This window comes from Poecilia mexicana, unplaced genomic scaffold (assembly GCF_051168715.1).
Source record: "Poecilia mexicana isolate PSO_F unplaced genomic scaffold, ASM5116871v1 scaffold_13, whole genome shotgun sequence".
NCBI lineage: Eukaryota > Metazoa > Chordata > Actinopteri > Cyprinodontiformes > Poeciliidae > Poecilia > Poecilia mexicana.
The window spans coordinates 18,875,798-18,899,962 of NW_028263382.1; the positions used below are offsets into that span (position 1 = coordinate 18,875,798).

At 39.3% G+C, this 24,165-nt stretch overlaps 1 protein-coding gene across 1 annotated transcript; it reads right to left on the reverse strand.

Annotated features, from left to right (window-relative positions):
* Positions 1–243: 243 nt before the first annotated feature.
* On the reverse strand, positions 244–24,119 carry LOC106915095 (mitochondrial intermediate peptidase). The gene is made up of 19 exons (XM_014982454.2): positions 23,591–24,119; positions 23,283–23,456; positions 22,037–22,125; positions 21,846–21,932; positions 21,676–21,739; positions 21,410–21,592; positions 20,051–20,207; positions 19,881–19,929; positions 19,381–19,441; positions 19,197–19,249; positions 18,037–18,190; positions 17,832–17,909; positions 17,122–17,329; positions 16,395–16,504; positions 16,236–16,310; positions 15,444–15,560; positions 10,888–11,009; positions 9,853–9,926; positions 244–519 (listed from the first exon to the last, which is right to left on the reverse strand). The coding sequence occupies exons 1-19, from the start codon at positions 23,735–23,737 to the stop codon at positions 419–421; spliced, it is 2,103 nt and encodes a 700-aa protein (XP_014837940.2). The 5' UTR covers positions 23,738–24,119; the 3' UTR covers positions 244–418.
* Between the last annotated feature and the right edge of the window lie 46 nt (positions 24,120–24,165).

Below are 24,165 nucleotides of genomic sequence, written 5' to 3' on the forward strand. Positions count from 1 at the left end.
GCCTAAACAATGAGCACATGACAGGAAGAGTGGATTAAGTATTCTTCCTCATGCTGATTTAAGCAGGAAAAAACAATGTGCGGCTATCCTGTGAGCAGAGCGCCGCTATTTGACGAGGCTGTGGCTGTAGAGTTGAATTACTGAGAATAGAAACAAAGAGAAAAGACTAAAGTATTCAGAAACCCAGAACTTCTCGACTTTCAGCGATTGGTTCAACTCACTGAAAAGAAACAATCTGACTGCTTGTCTTTAAAGTTCTCAAAACTCTTTAATTCAAATTTAAGTTACGTCAACAGGTACATTAAATGAGTCAATATGACTCCATGCGTTACTATAGAAAACGTGTCGACAGTGAATTTACAGATAAAGTGAAGATGTGGCCCAGAACCACCTTTGTCAGCTGGATGTGTGTGTCTCATCAGCTTTCAGAGTCCATGAGGAAGGTCTCAAAGTTCGGGTTGAGCTCAGACACAAGTGCGTCCACAAAGTCCTCCATAGTGGGCCGTCTCTGCAGCATGCCTGTCTCACACAGAAAACACAACAACGGTTTTTAGGTCAGTCAGCCGAAGCTTTGGTAAGGCTCTGGTTTGAGCCAGTGCCACATTTTCATTTCCACATAAAAATCTTAAAGCAGTCTAGCAAAAACAGTTTCAGACATTTTATCATATGATAAACTTTCATATATTTAAAGTTGTGTCTGCAAAATGTGGCATGTATTTGTGTTCATCCCCTTTGTTATGATAATCCTCAATAAAATCCAACGTGATCAACTGCTTTCAGAAATCACCCAATTCATAAATAGCACACACCTGTGTGTATTGATTATGTCTGTACCATTCTATATGTTTGTTTTTTCCTTCTTTTATTCAAACTGGACCTTTTTATGAATTGGTTGCACTGGATTTTATTTAGGGGTATTTATGGTTTGAAAACAAGTCTCAGGGTTTCCCACAGTGTATTATAAGCCTGGCGGGCCACCAGGCTTTACTTGTGCCCTCACCAGGCTTAGCAGGTTTTCTGGGAGGAAAACCCTCAAGTCTCCACCACACTTTTCAAATTTTCACCTGTTAAAAAACCCCCCACAAAAACAATTCATTGACTGTTACTTCCACAGAGATGGAGGAACTTTTCTTCCCTCCGACTCTTCTGTATAACAAATGCGGTGGAGTATATATAAGTGCGCAGGCGAGAGCGAGCTCTAAGAACGTCTGTGTGATTTCAGAGGCTGTCTGCCAGCTCATGCGTGGAGGACTCGCTCGCTCGCTTTACAATTCAGCTGCACACTTGCTTTGAAGTCAGTTCATTTCCCCTTGTGCAGCTGCCAATGTAAATAACACCCCCCCTCCACACCCCTCCTCTTTCCTGCATGGGTCACCTCCACTGAGCGCACACACATATACTAACACACCAGCATATCTGCCCGGACACGCATGACTGCAAATGAACTGAACATACAGACTCACCAACACACACACAGACTCGCAGTGGGGAGTTTATGCTGCTGCTGCCACCTTGAAATAGAGACAGCAGGTACAAACTACTCATCTTGCATGAGAACATTGGGGGGAAGGGATGGGGGATTATCCTCTCCTCTTACCCACCCGTCACACCCTGCCCCATGGCTACAAGATGATACCAGCGGTGCAGGGGTCTATAACACAGAGCGACCGCAGGGTTCCTGGATGCCTAGGAACGAGACGGCCACATGAAAGCGGTGATATCCACCCAGCAGTGATAACCTTAAATCACAGCTGTGGCCACGGCTGAGGACAACGAGTTTATGGCCGCTTTAAACTGGAGACCCGAGTGTTGAGAACAACTTGATAGTTTAAAGACTAAAGTTACACATAAAGTCCAACAGTTGGGGGGGAAGTAACATGCTTTAAATACTCGTAACCTATTTATGGCCTGCAGCTCGATTAAGATGGATAAAACTTAGGAGGAGCTTTAAGAGTCAGCGTCCGGTTAAAAAGATGATCAACATTTGAAAAGCGTAGAGGTCAAACCGAACGATTTAAAGTGTTATTGAAAATTCATTTTCCATCTTCGTGTAAAAAAAAAAAAAAATTGGGCGACTCACTTTGCGTATTAAATATCTGGTTGTTTTACATATTTCTGTTAATCCGGTGTTTTTCTCTGAGGTGAAACCTTTAGCCTGTAAGCCTCAAATCAAAACTACAGCATATTTGTTAAATTACTTTTCCTCTGTGCAATGCACATGATTTGCTTTTAGGTGGGATCATTGTGAGTTAAGTTTTTTTAATTATTTCAAAATTAATTTGACTCCTAGTTGACCTATCCATGCGTTTTTTGTTGCTGCTAAATTAAAAACTGGGGGTCATTTCTTTTTGGGTGAATAGTTTGTCCCTGATTAGCCCGTTAAATTAAATTAAAGAGTTTGTTTTAAAGTGAAACAGATGTTTCTACTGTGTAAATACTTGAATAATTGAATGCAACAGAAGCATCTTAATCTGATTTACAATAATACTCTGCTGTGCTTGGTATAAAAGGGTGATCTGGAAAGGAAAAAAATGCAATACATATGCTATGTATTTTTGGTCAACCATGTCATATGTGAAATACTAATGAGTTTTTTAGTATTTAATGTGACACAAACGCAACAAAAAGCGAGATTAAAAAGGTCACACAGTTTTCAAACATCATTAAAATAAAAAAAAAAATGTAAAAAAGTCTACATCCAGCCACCTTTACTCTGATACCACAAATTAAACCCAGTTTGATCAGTAGCATTCCAGAATAACCTAACTAGTATTTAAAGTTCAGCAGGGTGTAACATTTTCTCTGTATAAATACAGCAGATATTTCAATGAGACCACAATTCAACTTCCAGGTCAACAATGCACTTTGTGGTCATAAAGTAGCTCTGGAAACCGCCCGAAAATGACCAACTCACCGATAAAACACGGTGGTGGCAGGATCATGCTCTGGGGAATCTGGTTAGCTCTTTTATATGAGCGTACCACATAAAATCTCAGTAAAATACACTGGTATTTGTGCCAACTCCGTGACAAAATGTCAAAGGATGTGAATACTTTGACATTTATTGAATTATTATTGCAGGTAAAGTATTGTTTCCACATTTGAAACAATCAGTCTCACTCTTTATGATCAGTTGTGACCTTTTTGATTACAAGATAATCCAAACAGTTTCAGATCGACTTCCAAATTAAACAGAAAACATTACCGAGTAATTTTTTTTTGTCTATTTTGGCTCCAACACCTGAAGAACAGATGAAATCTGCACATTCACACAGTCGGTCATCCATGCAGCCGGCTCTGCTCCCCCCAGCCCCCAGCAGCTGAAGCCCAGATACTCTCCCAGTCTTTTAGCATGCTTGATAGTGTTTCAGTTGGCAGAGGTTTATACTAACTCTTGGCCGAGCGCTGAGGAAAAACCAGAGCCAAACTAAACATAATCTGTGCTTTGTGTCCATTGTTGTGAAAGCTTCAGGATGGAGGCTCTGCCATGTGAGTCATCTCGTATTTAAGAGTTTCCATTTCCATTCATAATGGCTCTGACGCAGCCATTGATGAAGGGGCTTCTACCCGTTACAGTCATCTGAGGGCCAGCGTCGTACGCCAACTTGGCCGACAGAGTCTGGGTAAAACAGCAGGTGTTAAAGGACACATGAGGAGAAACGGCCGCTGGAGTTCTTTTCTTCAGAGTGCTTTTAAAAGCCCTTTCAGTGAGAACAGCAATAATAGCCCCTTTTCCTGCATGAAGTGTAAAATCTGATGTGAGGACATTCAAATCCATGACTCCCTCTGCATTTAACTACAAATATATTTTCCTGTGTGTGAAAATTGTTTTTTTTTATTGCAGAGAAATGGAAAAACAAGTACCTACACTGGTATGTAGGTATGCGGAGTCTATGGAGAATAGCTAGGATGGTGGTCAAATGTAGAGCCAACATATCTGCGTTTTCCTGCTGCTCTGTGCTGAGCTTCCAGACCAGTTCCTATCTAGTCTTTCCATTAGCTTTGGAGAAATAATAAATATCTGCTAAGATGGCAGTAACCTTTGTATTTATGGAGAGAAAAGTCACTATGAAAAGTTTGAGAAACACTGCTCTATTTAGAATATTAAAAACTGAAGTAAGACAGCATGGAAAGCCAAAATATTTAACAGTGTCTTCTCATATGACAACAAAAGTACAACCATGTCCAAATGTAGCCCTCAAAGCTACGCTCTGCTTAAACTTACTCTACAATCCAAAAGCATGTTTATTTACAAACAGGGTGGTGGAGCGATGGCTATCTGGAAAATGAAGAACTCTGTAGCCTCTAGCAGCTCCGAGTCTCAGTAATGGAAGCTCTGGGGACAAAATCTCTGCAGAAATGCTTCAAAATTGCTGTTCTGACTGCAGCTACTGCTGGTTAAACTCATCAAACCTCTCAGTTACACCTAGAAAATGTTATACCATAATGGAAAAAGCTAGTAGGTGTTTTATGATCTATATTCTTTAAAAAGATAAAAAAAATATAGCTCTCCAGTTTAAAACAAGCAGAACAAATAAACTTGGTTGTTGTATAATAGCCTTAAGCTAAATTTCTGAGAAAAAAAAAACGGTCATGAGTTTATAGATAAAATTAAATGTCAAACTAATTCATCCGAGCTGCAAAGGTTCGGTTTTTTGTGACTTACTGGTTTCTTTAGCAGGCCACTTACACCCACAACTTGGAGCAGTCATAATGTTACATTTCTGCTTTAACATGTGAATAAACCCACAGCAAGCAGTAACTCGGTACATCGCCTAAAGTCCTCTTTGGTGTCATCTTCCCTGTAATTGTATTATTCACATATTCTAGGTTGCTAAGATCTGACAGGATTATATGATCCCACACTTCAAAACACATCGCTGGCTGCTTCAGTGGCTGCTGCAGGTAGAGCCAGTCGAAAACATGTCAAGGTGCGAAAAGCAGTTACCTCCGTCAGGCCCAGAGGCAAACCAGAGGCCCACTGACTCTGTAATTGCAGCTTTGAAGTTCAGGAAGTGTTTCCTCCAAACACTCACTTCAGACGGGTCCAGAAAACAAGCAAGACAAGGGTGATGACAAACACTGTGCAGTGAAGCTCTTTGTTTCGGACATGCCCTTTCTCAAAGCACAAAAAGCTCACAGTTAGTGAAGATAAGCCATTTGAATTCAGAAAAGCAAACTTTGTATTCATGACAAAACACTTTGGCAGAGGGAAATGTGCATTGACTGGCTCAAAGCATTGTGCCAACTTCATTTTAATCTAACCAGATCTTCAGCTCGAGTGAAGCTGTTAAAGAGCACAGCTATAATTGCTCTAATTACAAGACTAATTGCTATAAAAACAGGAGCAGATGTGCTTGAAATGATTGTGTGTTACAATAGCTACCTCCTAAGAAGAGTGTGCGGTCCTCCTCACATGGTGTCATTTGCAAGACAGCCGCTGCTATAAATGTTTAATTGTTGCCGCCAGTGCAGAGCTTTCCCAGCACATGTGGGTGTGAGTGCACTTATGCAAACTGAGGGAAAGACGAGCATCCTGACACAATCCAGGTGTGGAGTTGACTTCTAAAAGCGAAATTAGTCCCAAATCTCCTCTAGAATAAACAGAACCACGTATCCATCAAAAAAATTATCTAGGAAGTCTGTTTAGATCCATATTTTCTAGCATGATGGAGAACTATGACACTAGCAGAAAGTGATAAAAAGGTAGAAGGTTATTAAAGTTTTGCATCCAGTCAACGATCTTAAAGGAGAAACCATCAGAAGTTCAGAAAAAACTGATTTGAGACGTTGAAATTGAAATTTACTTACTGTACCTGCTTCACCTGTACTGCCATTTTGGCACAATAAGCAATCAAAGTGTTCATTTCCAGTGTTCAGCCTGGAGAATGAAAGCCCTCTCTGTAGCAGGACCTCAGGTTCAGTTCAGTTAGTCGATCACCTTTCACCCACTCCTTCCTTTTTTCTTTTCTTCTCCTCCAACTCGCCCTGTCCTGAAGCCTCTGCTGCGGATTTAATAAATGGGTTTCTATTCAGAACATTTCTCCCTGGGAAACGGCCAGTTCTGGACCAGGGAGGCGACCAGATAAATACTGGCCTTTGGGCCTTTGGCCTCTGGGTCCCGCTGCTACGGTTCCCCCTTCTATCACCTCACAGATGAAGACTAGGAAACGTCACCTTTATGTACTACATTGGAAGGATTATGTATATTGGTTACCATCTCTCTCTTTTCTAACCCTACTGCTGCTAAAAAAGTAATAAGTCATAACAAAAAACTTTTTTTCATTCCCCAGCAATGTTTCCACTGTACATTGTGTATTAGCGAATGAGTTAAGGAATAAAGTGTGAAGATCTACATGTTTTACTATATTTTGTCGTCTTTTAGATACTTGTTCGGATCTAGAGAACACTTGAGATTTAGTTGTAAACTTTTCCAGACTGTGTACAACCCCTGGCAAAAAGTATGGAATCACCAGTGTTGGATGAGCAGTCATTCAGACATTTCATGCTGTAAAACAAACTCGGATCAAAAACATGACACAATATTAAGGTCGTTCCAAAGTGCAACTTGTTGGCTTTCAGGAACACTCAAAGAAATGAAGAGAAAACATTGTGGAAGTCAGTGAATGATACTTTTATTGACCAAACACAGGGAAATAAATATGGAATCACTCAATTCTGAGGAAAAAAGTATGGAATCATGAAAAACACATAAACAAAAGACCATTCAAAATACATCACTAGTATTTAGTTGCACCATCTTTGGCTTTTATAACAGCTTTTAGTCTCTGAGGCATGGACTTGATGAGGGACAAACAGTATTTGGTGCCTACTCTCTTTGATAGCAGTTGCCAGATCAGCTTTGCAGGTTGGAGCCTTCTTGTGGAACATTTTTTTCAATCTCCACCACAGGTTTTCTATTGGGTTGAGATCTGGACTATTTGCAGGCCATGACATCGACTGAATGTGTCTTTCTTCAAGGAATGCCTTCACTGTTTTTGCCCTATGGCACGATGCATTGTCATCTTGGAAAATTATTTCATCATCTCCAAACATCTGTTCAATTGAAGGGATGAGAAAACTGTCCAAAATGTCAATGTAAACTTGTGCATTGATAGAAGAATTAACCACAGTCATCTCCCCAGTGCCTTTGCCTGACATGCAGCCCCATATCATCAAGGACTGTGGAAATTTGGTTGTTTTCTTCAGGCAGGCCTCTTCATAAATCTCACTGGAACGGCACCAAACAAAAGTTCCAGCATCATCACCTTGTCCAATGCAGATTCTTGACTCATCACTGAAGACAACTTTCATCCAGTCATCCACAGTCCATGATTGCCTCTCCTTAGCCCATCGGAATCTTGTTCTTTTATGGTTAGGTGTCAATGCTGGTTTTCATTTAGCTTTCCTGTATTGAAATCCCATCTCCTTTAGGCGATTTCTTACGGTTCGGTCACATACATTGACTCCAGCTTCCTCCCATTTATGCTTCATCTGTTTAGTTGTACTTTTTTGGTTTTCAAGACAAATGACCTTTAGTTGTTTGTCTTGACGCTTTAATGTCTTTCTTGGTCTACCAGTACGCTTGGCTTTAACAACCATTCCATGCTGTTTGTATTTGGTCCATATCTTGGATACAGCTGACTGTGAACAGCCCACATCTTTAGCAACCATGCGTGAAGGGTTACCTTCTTCAAGAAGTTTCACAATCCTCTCTTTTGTTTCAAGGGACATTTCTCTTGTTGGAGTCATGGTTCTCGCCACTCCACTTCGTCCAGCAGCCCTCCAAGGTGTCATGACTGCAGGTGTTTTGAACTGCACACTAACGGGCACATCTAATCTGGGGCAGGTGTCCATTTAGGGAAAGGAAATAGACTGGGTGTGTCCTTTTTTCTACCTCCAATTTGAGTGATTCCATACTTTTTTCCTCAGAATTGAGTGATTCCATATTTATTTCCCTGTGTTTGGTCAATAAAAGTATCATTCACTGACTTCCACAATGTTTTCTCTTCATTTCTTTGAGTGTTCCTGAAAGCCAACAAGTTGCACTTTGGAATGACCTTAATATTGTATCATGTTTTTGATCCGAGTTTGTTTTACAGCATGAAATGTCTGAATGACTGCTCATCCAACACTGGTGATTCCATACTTTTTGCCAGGGGTTGTAAAACCCTGTGAGCCAAAAAAATTGAAATTAATTCACTAATATGGTTTTGTATAACTGCTTTGTGATGGTTGGATGAGAAATGCAGGAAAGTCTTTCTTTAGTTTAATCATTGCTCCAGACAGGAATAATAGAATAATTTGATGACTTTTTGGTTTGAGGGACATAAAACAGGTGAATCTGGATTCATCATCTAGCAATTCTAATGTTCTTTAATATCTTTTAGAGTCTGTTGCTAAAAAAATGTAATGTTTTTACCATAGAATAATTATTTCCACTGCAGACGTTTTTACGGTCATTCTTGACGACGATGATTTAAGGAAAGGAAAACCTGCCAGAAGACTCAAAATGGGTTTTACCCATGCTGCACACAGTGAGTAGCAGCTCTCACTTCAGAAGAAACCAATAAAAATAAATGTGAGTTTAAGAACAGTTCATTGGTTGAAATAAGAAGGGTCTAATTATTTGGTGGCTGAGATTTTGGGGACTAGAAAGAGGCGACCACAGGGCTGGTGACCGCAGATCGTTTCTATTGTACTTCCTTTCAGTGTCATTATTTGGGAGATTAACAAACTCCCCGTTAACAGGATTACTGCAATGGCCAAACTTAAATTCCTATTCTTGGCTGCTCTGTGGAAACTCGGCAACAAGCAGCCTACACTCAGATCTATCTTTAGGTCTAGTTTGGTCAGTGCTTCACCCAAATGTGGTTCCTGCAGCAGAGGAGCAGGCGGAGCGCTACCGTCAGTTCGACTACGTCCAACAAACTTCCAGAAAACTAAAAAACAGCCGAAACACCAACTTTCTTTAAATAAAGGCTAAAACCCACCTTTTGAGTGTTATAAAAGAACTCCAGACAATGCTATTAATAATTTACACTTTCTAAGACAAGAACAAAACCAAAATCATGAATTTTAAGCTAACAATGAAAAAGTAAGTGCTGCATAATCTTTTACTGAGGTAGTACTAATGTAAGACGCTCCTTTACCGAATAATATGTTTTAATCTCAGTTCCATCATCCAAAAACATGCGTTTTTAAAGAATGCTATGCAGCATCTTGGTCACATGCTCCAGCTTATCTGAAGAAGTCATGTATTCGGTTCATTTACCGGGTTTCCAGCTTTGCAAAGTCAGCAGCGCTGAGGGCACAGACACTAAAACTTATAATCAGCAGTTTCCGCCTTCCCTTTCTGCTTTGGTCTGTGGACAAATGCAGGCGGCTGGAAGGCAGACAGAACAGGCTCTACATTCAGTATCACAGAGGAGTGCTGGCTTTGTCTCTGGGACAACAAAGCTCTTGTAAACAAAGATAAGAACCAGAAGGTGTGTTTAACGTTTAAATATATGTCACAGAGGAAGAGACTGTTAAACCGCAGCAGCTGGATGAGCTGCGTCTGTGCTTTCAAGGACGTCTTTCTGCTTAAAACGAGACAAAACAAGGCAAGAAACCCAAAGAGCTTCTTGATTAGTTTGTCCAGACAGTTAAAACTAATTGCCAGCATACTGGTGATGCAATTAGACATGCCTTATTATACTCACAAGAAGCTAATACAATGAGGAAATTAATTTCTGATAAGATAATTTCCAGTGGAATCCCTTTTCTGCATGTTTATTGTGATTTGAAGATTTCTAGTATTAAAAAGGAACTCACTCCTAAAGGATTTATGTGAAAAAAACTTGAACTTGCCTTCCACCATCAACATTGGCTCTTTAGCTCCTCCATGAGCCAGCATCTCCCGTCGGTAACGCTCACCCATTTCCCTGACAAAGACACAGAGGAACAGAGAAAGACAAGGAGGAGAAATGATTAGACATGCCATTATCCTCCCATGTCAGAACCGTCCTATTACTTTACCAGGGCTGCCACAGTAAGTGAAACGAAAACTAACTTAAAAAGAAAAGGTAGAGGAAAAAGCCTGGAAGCACACCAGAGCGTCTGAATTTCAAATAAAGCTCTGCTTTGTCCAGCTTTGTCTCTTTGTGTTGTTACAGGATGTGGTGTAGATTCAGGTGTGGATTTGTGAATCACAGCAGACACTTGCTGGTTCCAGTTTCATGTTTTGCATGTAACATTTAGCATCAGGTTGAGACTCAAACAGTTTCCAGAGGAGGTGCCCTATCAGGCTGAATCAGTCTCAGGACTTCAGACATCGAACAGCTCAACACCATGTCTACATCCATCATTTCACTTTCTAAAAAGCAAGAAGTTTAAAGGAGGGTATTATTTATTTTCCCAGCATATGGTGCCAATTTATATCACATCCAAGTTTTGACGCCTTGAAATTGGGCCTCTGTCTCTTTAAGAACCTCCTACTCTTTCCAACACCAACAAAGAGAAAGAGTTCTGAGAATACGTTCCGATACGACTTTCCTTAGAAATAATTCTTGTATTATTAAGCTATAAAACTTTACAAAGTATTCCTAAATATCTATGGTTCATTAGTTAAAGAGCAACTGAACCATTAAAAGTGACTAGTTTCTTGCCAAATGTTGATTTTGCATCAATTCATGAAAAGTGTCTTAAAAGCTCATATAGCATTGCTAACTACTTATAAATAGGTGATACAGCCCCCTCCCAGTAGAATGCATCTAATTTTACATTTCTTCCAGTTGCCCTTAATTCCTTGAAAAAATATACAAACCACCAAACCAACAAAGTGGTTTTGATCCTCAGTTTTTAGGGTCTTCAACCTGAATGATAATCATGAAGCCTTAAGCTCACCTGTTTAATGGATCCTGAACGAAGCACTGCTTCCACACCATGGAGGCCACGGCCCGCGACATGAGGTAAGAGTAGTACTTAGCCCCGTAGCCAATCAGGTGGCTGAATCTCAGCTGCCACGCCTAAAACAGAGCAGCCAGGGTAAAACTGTAGATCACTTCTGTTTGAATGGATTTTTTTTTTTCACAAAAAAAAAAAACTGCTTTATCTTTTTTTTCACTGAAAAAAAAAAAAGATAAAGCAGATGTGAACAGTTAATTTATGTTATTTCTTTTAATCACAATATTCATATAGTTTTAACACAATAAATTGAATTACATAGATGAGAAACAAGAAGAACCGTATACGAAAAATCCTAATTCCCCTCTGGGAGATTTAATCCTTCAGGTGGAGATGATAAATGTGAGCTTGTTAAGAACAATAAACGCACCACACATCATGCCCGCAAGGCAGAGAACATTTGTGTTTGAAAAGATTTCAGTCAGCGCCTGACTCATAACTGCTGGCAGCCTCCATTTTTAATGCAATATGCAATTATATTATCCTCAAATTTAAATACGGTTTTTAAAAAAAGTAATTGGTACATGCAAATGTGTAAAAAGGATTAAACAAATTAATGTTTTATTGCAGCAGCATATCCCCATCCTGATACTTGTAGAAAGATACAACCTTATGTTTTGGTAAATTTAGTCAAAAATATATTTTTTTTCTGCTCAAAAGTCTCTTTGCTTGGGGCATCAACACCTGTTTTTAACTGTAATATTTGTTAAGTTTGTTAGTGTTTTTAATTTGTAGCACATTACTTGTTTCCCCGAAGTATAAATATGACATGATACGTTTCTTTAAGTATCCCTCCAAAATGGGAAAACAAGAGAATAGGCTATTAGAGTAAGGCAGGCGTGTGTTGACCCATGTAAACTATGAAATGCTACAAGAAAATTAAGAGCCAGTCCACTTGAGTTATTCATATAATAAGAAGTAGACAAAAAAAATTATTGCAGCTTACAAGGTCCTTCTATTAAAAGGACAAACAGGGAAATTCCTAAATGCCAGGAAGCCCCGTTCTCCTCCTTTCTTGTTTCCCCGGTGGATGCCTGAAGGGGCCCCTCACCATATCTATAAAGGAGAGGGTTTTTTTTTATGATCTGTGCATTGATCACTCCGGGGAATTCAGCTGGCAAACATTCAAAGACTCAGCAAGACAAGTATACTGCTACAGTTAATGATAACAGACTGCACACTTTTGTAATAAAAGTTGATCTTTCTCTAGAATTGATATTCTTTCATTATTGTAGGAGTGTTTGCCCAGCTAACAATGGGATTCAATATGAGAGCATAGAAAACATAAAGAGGACAAAGAAATGCTATTGTTTTCTGATTTAATTTATTGAAGTGGTGCTTTGTTAGTTTGTTCAGTAATTTCAATGATTTGAGGAATACAAACAGTGGCTGTTTTGTTATCTAAGCTTGGAGTCTTTGAAACAAAGCGAAGAAAAATAATTTGGGTGTAGTAGACAAACGTATGAAAAGGATGACTTGAATGGGATTAGTGGTTTTCCCAGAAATCCCCAATTCATGTACTGAATGCATTTCTGCATAATGAAATCCAGAAATAAAAAAAATCTTGGAGGCACCAATTGTGAAGTTTTGAGCCAAAATGGATGATCCAATAAAAAACAAATTGGAACAATGAGATTAGCATTGATCGCAACACTTTTAATGCTTCCATCAGGTCTCGGCCAGGTAGTGGTATTATGGTCTACATGGTTTAGTATTTCAAAACTATCTAAATGAATGCTGCACACTGCCAGTAAGCTGGTAGAAAAACAACTTGACTGTGACAATTTTCCAGATGTGAAAAACCTGGATCGTCATACATCAATCTTATTAAAGCAACAATGTCTTCAATTTACATTTAACAAGACATGAGCAGCTTATCTGTGAAGCACCTACCTGCAGAGAGCCTGACTAACTAACCAGATAATTGGTATACTTGTTTTGATCTAAAGCAGAATAACCAAAGCTATGAAAACATAACTTTGATGTTACAATCACAAAGTTTAATGGGGTTTTATATTGGTGTAGTTGCTGAAGTTTATTTATGAAACTAATAACATAAAGGTTTCAGACAACATTTTAGCTGTAATAATTAATATATTGCTATTTTAGCAGCTGCAACAGGACTAACTGTTGCTACTTTGTAAAAGATAATTTATTTGTGAGTAATTCCCATTTTCTAAAACGGTAATAAGCTATTTTAACATATTGCAGCACTCACCATATCTCTGAATACGTCAATAAAACGTGTCCGCAGCTAAAAAGCAGCTGTTTGAGAGTTTAAACCCAAGTGTTGGCTGATCCTCTCCAAATGTGGTCAAACAGCTTTGAAGCTTCATCTTCCCTGAGCGATGCAGCAGTGGGGAAAGTAGTCAGGCTCTAAAGTGTCACGCTGACATGACTCTTCTGGGCTGAGGGGACTTTAATAAGAGGAAAATGCACTCTTGAGAGGAGTCACGGCTCACATAACTTTGTAGCGAGGAAAAGTTTGCTGTGTAAAACAGATATACAGCAGCTTGGATCACAGAGATTAGGAGGCCTGTTGAAGCTGTTTGACGTCTAATTAAAATGGAAAATGCACAGTAGTTTGCAAATTATTCAAATCCCCTAAACATTTTGTCATTTTGCGGAGTTCCGGGAACAAACTGATATGTCTTTTGCATCACAGAAAAAAAACATACAAGAGCGAATAATAGTGAAGTGGGAAAAACCTATTGCACCATGTCAATACATGATGAATATATGTGAATATGATCTCATAAACCATTCAATTGCAGCTGTGGCTTCATGCTGGGGTCACTGTCCTGCTGGAAGCATGATGCTGCCAACACCATGTTTCATAAAGTCTTCCAGGCTCATGTTCAGTGTTAGTACTCTATTTTTATGGAGATGTATTGGAGTAAAGAAGACTTAAGAGAATTACATGCCACGCTTATCAGATTTTTATATTGAAAATAAAAATGTAAACAGTGCATCATTTGTCTTCACAATCACACTCTACATTGGGCTGGCATCCCAAATAAAGTTCCAATAAACAACATAGAAATTTGGGTTTGTATCATGACTAGATGTGAAATAATCATTCATAAAAAAAGAAACTACTCCACTTACTTCAGTGTTTACAAAGAGTGTAACCAACTTTTCCTTGCAATTGTTTGCAACATATCTGAGTCAGTAAAAAGCCGCCACTGAAGAGCTATTTATTATTTTTGGAGATCCTTTAAGAACCCATCACACTATCCGTGCAAATGATTTTTAGACTCCTAAACTTCTCTTTTGTTTTTAATCCCTTTGCCTCAAATCGGATGATTAACATCAACATTTCTAAGAGATCGCATGTGGGTGACGCGTCAGCACAATATCCGTCTGATCCTTTCAAAAGACACAAAGTAACTGCAGGCTTTTCATTCTTATACGGCAGATAAAAGACACGTTACGCTTCTTCCACGCTCAAATTGTGTCTTCTTCATCATGCTCCACCACAACTGCATAATTCCACAGAAAGAACGTGCAAGACATGAGCTGTTGTGTAATTAATGCTTAAAAAGATTGGCTCATTGTTGAAAAGAGGAGAAAACACACAAAGAACCAAACAAATGTCTCACTTTCTGCTTGTTGGTTCCCCTCAAACATCTTGATCTTAAAATTGAGCATGTGGTCTGCGTTACCCGCAGCTGATCCTCTCTCTTAGTACACAACAGGAACCAAGAACTGTGCAGTATTAATGACACATGTCAAAGCTAGCTTAACGGTTAGATCAAAAAGGAGCTGAGATAGTTTAACAAAAAAAAACAAAAAACTCTCCAATGATTGCTCTCAATCATTGGAGAGTTTAAATAAGTTCTTTCTCTTAAACTGAGGAATATGACTCAAGATCCAGCTCTGCACGAAGTGTCTCATTATGGTTTGGGAAGCTAAAGAGCACTCAGCAGTCCAAAAACTACCGTAAGATTTACGGAGAGACAAACAAGCAGGAGTGCTGTGAAGAGAACCGCAGGCCTGGACGCTGACATTATGAGGCAATATTCAGCTTTTCTGCAATCTCTATTCCTGATGGCACCCCACATAATTATAGCTCCAAGGGAATTCTGTGAGAAGACCATTGCGAGCTGAAATATGACTTTCATTTTATTCCATTTTGCCTCTTGGCCCCATCCTTTCACCCACAGCTGCAGAAATGGGGGGAAACTTGGCTCTTTTTTTCATTAAAGGGCTGGGAGGAAGAGTTTAAAATATTTCCCATAGGAGAGCTCATAGAAGGGCTGAGTGTGCTCTGTTATTTCAGGAGAGCTTTAAACGGGGACTTTAATCCTATAACTGCCTCCTAGTCTGAGGGGGTTATAAATAAAACGAAGCAAAAAGTAGAGAAGGAAAGGTTCCCCTCCACGCTTTGGCATTCCAGTCAAATAAATGATTGTGTTTTTAAAGACATCATGATGATGAAGAGAGTGCAAGTTAATCAATAGGTGAAAAAAATGCTCAAGATGATTGGGACGTACCGTGTTGGGTGTGTAAGGCAACCCATAAAACTTCTCTTGCATCTCCTTGAGGATTTCTGTTGTGGAGCGGTTCTGTGGTTTGCCATGGTAGATCTGGTCCAAGGCTGCATAGAAAACCTGACAACAAAAAAAGAGAAAACTCAACAACAACAGAATGAGAAGTAAAACACAGGAAAAAGGAACCTTATAACTCAGGGACAAGCTTAACTGTGGCTTCAAAAACAAAAAGACAAAATGATAAAAGCTGCACCCTTACCTTAGAAAGCTCAGGGCTCTCCCACACACAGGAATGTAAATTACCACTGGAGCTGCCTGTTGTTTTTTTTTTTTTAACGTTCATATTTGCAGCATTCTTTGACAAGGTATCTCAAGAATCATGAAATCAGATTTTAGTTTTCAATAAATCATAATGCCAATCATACATACTGTTCTGCTAATTTCATAACGGATGCTAAAAATAAAGGGTTTGGCCCACTACAGTGCAGTCCAGCAACATCCGGATATAATCTTAACTAATGGAAGCGTCTTTTGAATCATACGTTAAACTCAAGGCCAGCAAGATAAATCCGAGGTTTTTTGTATGGTTAATTAGATATTATTATCTGGGATCATAACATCTGAATAGGGACACACCTACTTAAATAGCATAATTGAATTCACTATTAGTTTAATGGAAATGTTGTAATAGTCACACAAAAAACTGCATTCAAACTCTTGTGATCAAATCTCGTAACAACCTGAAAGTGTTGAATTTAAAACTCCAGTTAGATTTCCAGAAGCTGGGGATTTTACCTGCAGCTGGGTGTCTGCCGCTCCGCAAACCTTCTTGGACTCACACAGGCGAGCCACCATGTTCTCAGGCAGAGGCTGATGAAACACAGACAGAGTAAACCTGTCAGCAAGTTTGTCTTTTAAAACACTACTCTCTTCATTCTGCGGTGTCAGTCATACCTGCCCAGTTTCAAAATGGCGGGCGAACTGACTGATGACTCGATAGTCTGTGGCAAAATACTCCATGAGGATGGAGGGGACTTCGGCAAAATCCGTCGCACACCTGGTTCCTTGAAGAGCAACATGAAATCTTATGAACTTTGACTTCTCATGAGTAAAGGTGAAAAGTGTAAAAAGAAGGAGAGGGGGGCATGGAACATTGGAGGTTAGGATTAAGTTACATTTTATGAACACCTTAGATTTCAGAATCATGTTTAAACACATTTAAACAAGACAACCACTAAAGCAGCAACTACAAGTTTAGTCAATATTGTCACACAGCTAATGATCTCTTAGATTACTTGGCATTTTTCAGAGTCATCTGACACCACCTGCAAATGGTGTTGAGCGTCCTGTAAACCCTGCCAGAAGACCTACACTTGATCGGATTCACTTTCCATTTCAAATTCACTGCGATGAAACAAAAACCCTCCAGGTCTGTGTCAAACAACGTAATTCTAGCTCGTGACATTTGGAACTACACACAGTCATCATTTACGGACTGGGAGCTCATAAAGCTCATAAAATGTCAACCAGAAAACACCTTCTGTGCTGTTGGATTGTTATTACTTCACTAACTCCTGTCTCACTTTCCAAAGTAGACTTTAATTCAAATAAGCCCTTCGAGCTTTGCATGGTTACAATTTGTGATTTGCTCAGAGGGGGTGTGCGCCCGTCCTCGCTGCACCTGTCACGTGTTGGTAGCGAGTCCGTCCCAGCATGGAGTGCATGGCGTGGCCCATCTCATGGAACAGGTTCTCCATCATGCCCGGGGTGAGCAGAGTGGGGGCGCTCTTGGTGGGGTGAGGGAGGCTCAGCATCAGCACGACGACCGGCAGCTGGTACCGATCCGTTTCCTGGCACCAGCGTCCGCCCCGGATGGTGAAGTGACAGTCCTGCATGGACAAGCATAACGTTGCATCCAGTGAATTAGAATATTATTGAAGAGTTCATTAATTTCAGTAACTCAAGGGAAGCACATAATTTTAATAATTACGCACTCAAAAATGAAACCCCTTTATGTTTTGAATTAGAGAAGAAAAATAATCTCCGATTTACAGCTGAGGCAGCAGCTTCAAATTGGAGACTAATATATCATTTATTAATTATATATCAAACACAAGTCATGTTTGACATATGCAGCCAATCTACAACTACTATAATTACTTTATTCTGCTATAAAATGGCACTATGTGCCTGTACAATACATAACACTACCACTTTAAATGCTGTTAAATAATATATTAGAATTTTTAAAGAAAAATTTTAAACAGTTCTGACAAAGCTTTACAAAAAAACTGAACGACTGGTGGCTGGCTACAAATTTTGATCTGTGCCTTTTGGTGCAACCCATTAAGATCTAATTCAGACCTGATGTGAACTTTGTTGTTTACTTACCTGATGAGGTTTATCTCGTCGGTGGAAAAAGTCGCAGTAGATATATCCCAGCAAGCCTTCAGTTTCATGCACCACAGCCTAGTGACAAACGCATGTAAACCTCATCATAATCGGAGCACAAGCTGTATGTAAAAAAACTGACTTCCAGAGAAAAGTTGTGATTTAAAAACAACCGATGAGGTTTTGCACAGAAGATTTCCATCACCAGTTTGCGGACGTCCTCGCTCCACACTTCTCCAGCACCGGGATGTTCAGACATGAGGGAGACACCATACAGCTGGGAAAAAAGGTTGTTCAAACCCTCCATACAAGCACCAAGAGACAAGTAGGGACTGTAGAGGCTCGGTTCAATGTTGTATCTGGAAAGAGCAAAAGGAAAATCCAATTATTAAAAAAGAGGGAAAAAAATTATTTTCAACCAAATGGAAGACAGATTCTGTGATATGTTGCCATTAAGTAACCTTCAGGATTAAGATCTGACCCTTGGCCGCACTTATATTTCTACATTTCTTTCCAAGTAATAAAAACAAATCTAGTTCCTCATCTTATTTTGAGGAACTGTCAGACCAATAAAAAATAGAAATTAATTATTTGATTAAAAATTTAATTCTCCACATCTGAAGTTTGCAGGTGCCCATCCTTGATTGGCTCCCAGAAGACAGCGGAGACGTCCAATTGGTGGCCTGCCAGAGGAGACGGATATAAAAGCTGCTGCCGCGGACTTAACGAACCCGCAGCAGATTGGCTGGAGGCTACAGCTCCAAGGAGGAACCGCGTGGAAAGAGGCAGCACTTTGAGAGAGCAAGCATTTAGGAACACCTGAATTGCTGCCATGTGAGACTAAAGGATTTCTCAAACATACAGGAAGGAATCAAAGCAGCATTCTAGATATGTTTTTGATGAGGGAAAACATTATAACATGATATAAAAATGTTAAAGTTTACATAAATACGACCCTTTCACGAAATAAACATACTCAAATAGAGTGTTGAGTATGTTTGACTTTTTCCAGTGCGAGATAATGCTACTGCAATAAAAATGTTAATTTATTTTAATGTTTTCTACACATATTTAGTTGCGGGAACTCCACATAAAGTCATCTTGGTATTATGAAAGAGGAAAACATTATATTAAAGATAAAATAAAGATTTTTTTAAGCTTTCTCAAGCAGGAGATGGAGACACCACTGAAGCAGCTCCCATGCTTCTCCCATATCATCCTTTGTAGCAAGTGACACCTGAGGCACAGTTTGGTTCCACAAACTGAGAGAATGGAAATATGACCGTCAAAGCTCATCACATAAAGACGGCTTAACCTGATTTTTACTAAATGACAATGAACTGGAAAACAAGTTAAGGTTTCCACCTTTCAGCACGCAGGACACCACTGAGGAATGGATGATCCCAGGGCATTAGCTCCTGTGGGAAAACAAGAGGTTACAGATTGTTACTGAAGCTTGAACTAATGTTCAATATTTAAAGTATCAGGGTGTATAGTAAAGGAACATTGTTTTGCTTGTAATGGGGAAAAAAAAAAAAAAAACACCCACAGCATTACGAGGGTTGAGCTTCTTCTTCATGTCTCTCATCATCTGAAAATCTTTTGCTGTTCTGGGAGATAAAAAGATAAAAGTAACAAGTTATGAGCTAACTGTCTGCAGGCGTTAATTCCTGGCTGTACGCACCTCTTTCAGCACAGGGTCAATGGGGGGCAGAGCCTATCACAGCATGCATTTGGCTGAAGGCAGGGGAACACCCTGGACAGGCTGCCAGGCTAACAAGCTCACAATAATTCCTGTGGTTAATTTAGAGCACTCTGGTCCACCTTTTCTTTTTGGACTGTTTGAGTAATTCTCCGCATGCAGAATACAACTGCATAAAATAAGGAACCCAGAAGGCCAGAGGCTTTTGAGGATAATTACATCTATTTGACTACATTTTTAATGCATAAATGGTTTTAAGTAAAGCCCACAGAGTTATTGTAGCTTATCAAGGCAGATATAGTATATTTAAAGACAAAAGTAGCAAAAAAAAAAAAAAAAGGTCATACCTCTGTGACAGCTTGTCTGTTAGCAACTGGAGAAAACTCATCACAGTTTCTACAGAAGGTGAGAAGGGTAAAGTTTAAACATTTTCTATAAGCGTCGCTGGTGCTCCAACAAACTAAAATATTTTTTAGCAAACTACAGTTTTTTTTAACCGGGTTTTTTACTGAGTTACCTGGATTTTTGGCCATGGTTCCTTTTAGTGCTCTGTGTCCATAGGAGTCATAGCCAACCAGTTTGGCCAGTTTGTACCTGCACTTCAGCAGCTCCTCCAGACACTCCATAAGGTCAGCATTGGGATAGAGGTAGATCCTGTATGCAATCTCTCGTAGCTAGATAGTGGACATACACACATATACATTAGTATATATATAATCAATGTTAATGGCTAGACATTTTTTAAAAAACCTTTATATGTGGAAATAAATTCATTAGATTACTACTGTGGTATACAGGAAGATCTAAAAAAAAAACTGAATATGGTGAAAAACTCCAATATTTTTGCCACTCATTTCAGAAAGTGAAACTTGTAATATATACATAGATTCATAACATATCTCATTGTGCAGTCTGGTGCCTCTCTTCAGGCCAGTTTGCTGAACAGCAACAACATGGCCATGGCTTTGGACCACTGTATATCTCTGTTGCTGGTGCAACTTTTTCTGTCGCACTTTTTCCTTCCACTCAACATTCTATGAATATACTTGGATACAACACTGTGTAAATTACCAGCTTATTTAGCAGTTAGCAGGGTATTGTTGAATGTCTTCTGACAAGATTGTGTAGCCAAATGAGATACTATTTAGAGGCTCAGGAAACTTTTGCAGGTGTTTTGAGTTAATTAGCTGACTAGGGTGTGACATCACGAGTTTCAAATATGTAACCCTTTCACAATATTCTACATTTCTGAGTGACTGAATTCTGGGTTTATGTTATCCGTAAGCCATAATCATCATGATTACAATAAATAAAAATTGGAATATGTCATTCTGTCTGATGAATGTTATTGATAAATGAATTTAACTTTCTGAAATGTGTGATAAAAAATATTTTAGTTTTTAAAGACATGCCTCTATGAGCAAGAACTAAAGATGTATCACTTAGAAAAACCATAATACCAAAATAATTCCTAATACAACAAAATATAATAATTCACTTTTTTTTTTTAAATTAACCATGTATAAGACAGAAAGAACTACTGAGATCAGAAACTTTACATGAACTGAGCCTAACTATGGTTTAAACCAGTGTTTCTCAGCCCTGGTCCTCAGCGCCCCCCTGCTCTGCATGTTTTAGATGTGCCTCTATTCCAGAACAGCTGAATCAAATGACTGAATGACCATCAAGTACTGCAGAAGCCTGTTAATCACCCAGAGATACAATCCAGGTTTGTGGCAGAAGGTAAAAACCTAAAACATGCAGGGCAGGGGGGCGGTGAGGACCAGGGTTGAGAAACACTGGTTTAAACTGTGGCAATGGCGCCACCTGTCGAACAACGAGGGAAGTGTATTAGTGCTTCAGACTATAAACATACCAAGTCATCAGGGGAATCTGCATGCAGTCCTCCAATTTGAATGAAACTTCCGTCACTTGCAAAGTGGACTTGCAGATGTTTGGGAATCGCAGACTTTGCGATTCTGTTGGGCACATGAGAGCCAATCAGAAACTCGTTGCTTAGATCCAGGAGCTTAACGTGAAGAGCAACAGCCTCTTTCCTCTGCAGGAAAGACAGGAGGGATAAGTGGAGACATCCTAAACAGAATTAGTCCATCAGGAGAAGCACATAAACTAAAATCTCACCAGTTTGTCATCCAGATGAATTCCGCTGATTTCAAAATCAAACATGAATAACTCTGCCACTCGCCTAAGAATAAAAAAAAATAAAAAAAAATATGTAAAAGCTTGACCAGGTCTGAACAATCGTCACTTACAGCAAAGTCAAAAACGAAATAGATTCCTAATAACTGTACTTTGTGTCAGGGTCCAGCTCTGCCACAACTTTTGCATTGTCCAGTAAATTCTTCAGGCCCTTGCATAACTCAACATTAGTGTTCAGCCTGCAACATAAATTCATAGACATGTATGCATGAATATTTCACAATTTGCCAGCTTTCACAGTTTCTGTAAGTTGTGTAATGTTGTAAAGACCCAGGCATCTTACTTCTCCACGACTGTGCCAATGTCTATGCAGGTCTTCTCTGCAGCTTCACGGTATGCTGGGTCTGGATGGGCCACTTTTATAAAGTCTGCCTGAAATTAAATTAGACAATGAAACTAGGACTGAGCATTTATTTTTAGGTTTAGATGAAAAAAAAAAAAAAAAAAAAAAAATTCCTCAGACATGGAGGCAAAGTTTGATCCGCTGAACGTTTGAGTCGTAACAGGATTGACAATTTCCTCAACTACAAGTGTAGAAACAAACAATAGTTGATTTAAAATCCAAAAACAACAACAATGGGGAACAAAAATAAAGGCAAGAAACTATCATTTTATTGGCTTACTCTGAGATTAGCCACTGACTAAATTAGTAATCTTTGGTATTAGAGTTTTGACTTGTTAGAAATAGTACTGCTAAACTACCCTGACCTTGGCATGTTGGTAAAAGCGCTGGCTTGCTTTACAGTGGCTACCATTGGTCCCTATATTTAACTATTAATTAAGCACATTATATTTTAAATCTCTCCAAACAGCTCACCTTGGGTTCATTGACCTTAAGTTTGTTTAGAAACACAGGCTTGAGTAATGCTGGACTTGAAAAAGATGAATTCATTTCATTTCATGACATTTAAATTACAACAAATAATGTTTTAGATAACATTTGTAAACAACCAATTAGAAGCAGCAAAAAATGGTTTTGCTTTTCTGTTCTAACAAAACAGAAAAGCTGGTAGCTTTTATTATGGTAGTTTTTCTCAAGGATTTTATTTTTTCTTTTAAATTAAACAACCTATACAGAAGAATTCAATCCTTAAAACAAGAAACACATTTATGCCATAACTTTTGGTGTAAATACTGTGATGAACTGAAAATACTGTATGCTTACTAAAGATGGTGATACTGTAAAAATAGTGACATCACCTGGAGGTGACCATAGGGGCAACAGCAACTCGTATAGAACCAGCAGCCCCACCACTGGCCTATGTAGTATTGTATCCGTTTTTAACATGAACACTTTTTTTAAGCCATCCTTATTAAGAATCGTGTCCCAGCCCATGCCTACTGATGGATATAAAGGTGCTTCATCCTTTAGGTCCTACAGATATCCCATTATGCCATAGCCCTGAATACTCCTGCCCACTTGCATACAACACTTAACTGAAAAGTTTCTTCTTCTCCCCTAAATCAAAGTAAACCTTAATGCTTATTGCATATAAATATCTGACCACATTTAAGGGGGATAAACTCACCAGATCAGCCACTTTGCACAACCCATCTGACAGTTGGTCAAAACACTCCACTGTCTCCACACCTGGAGAACAGGAGCAGGCTCTGTGCAGCAGGAGCTCAGTGTTTTTCAGGGCTGTCTGTGTGGCTGCCTGGAAGCCTTCAGGACAGCTGAGCTCTGGCACTCCAAACAAACCCTGGTCACACAAACACATAAAATGACAGGAAATATGTCATTAGGTTTATCAAAAAACTGCAGCTTTTGTTGATCCCTGCACAAAACTGTTACATTAGTAAATACAGCAGGTGAGAATGTGAAAAATGTACAAACCACGTTTTTCTCAACCAGGTCCAGCCTCCTGAAAGGTTTGGCATTGAACGCAGCTCCAACAGGAGACCATGTGGTGACTTTTCTCCGTACATGGGTCCACAGACTCCTGTACTTCACCAGGTGAAGCAGCCTTTGTGAAGCAGACATTGTGAACTAAATCTGCTGTAACTCGTGTCCTGAAGAGCAGAAAGCTCTACCGCAGGGTTAACTGTTGATACTGATAGAAAGTGACAGAGGGCATGCTAAACTTTAGCCTTTACGTTAGTCTGTCTGGCAAGTCCAAAAATAAAATGCGTGTCTCTAAATATCCCGAATACATTAGAAACCTTTACATCTGGTGGGAAACGAATATTTATCTCTAATAGAATAAAAGAGGACCTGTCCAACTAGCATAAAAGCCGATAGCATGTTAGCTCAATGCCTACTCAATGCGAATCCAAACTTTTGTACCATCTCGCCCTTTCGTTAAAAAAAATAAAATAAAATAAAAAAATTATATATATATACACACACACACACACACACACACACACACAAGTCCTTTAAAGATAAAGTAAACGGGTCTGACTAGGTCT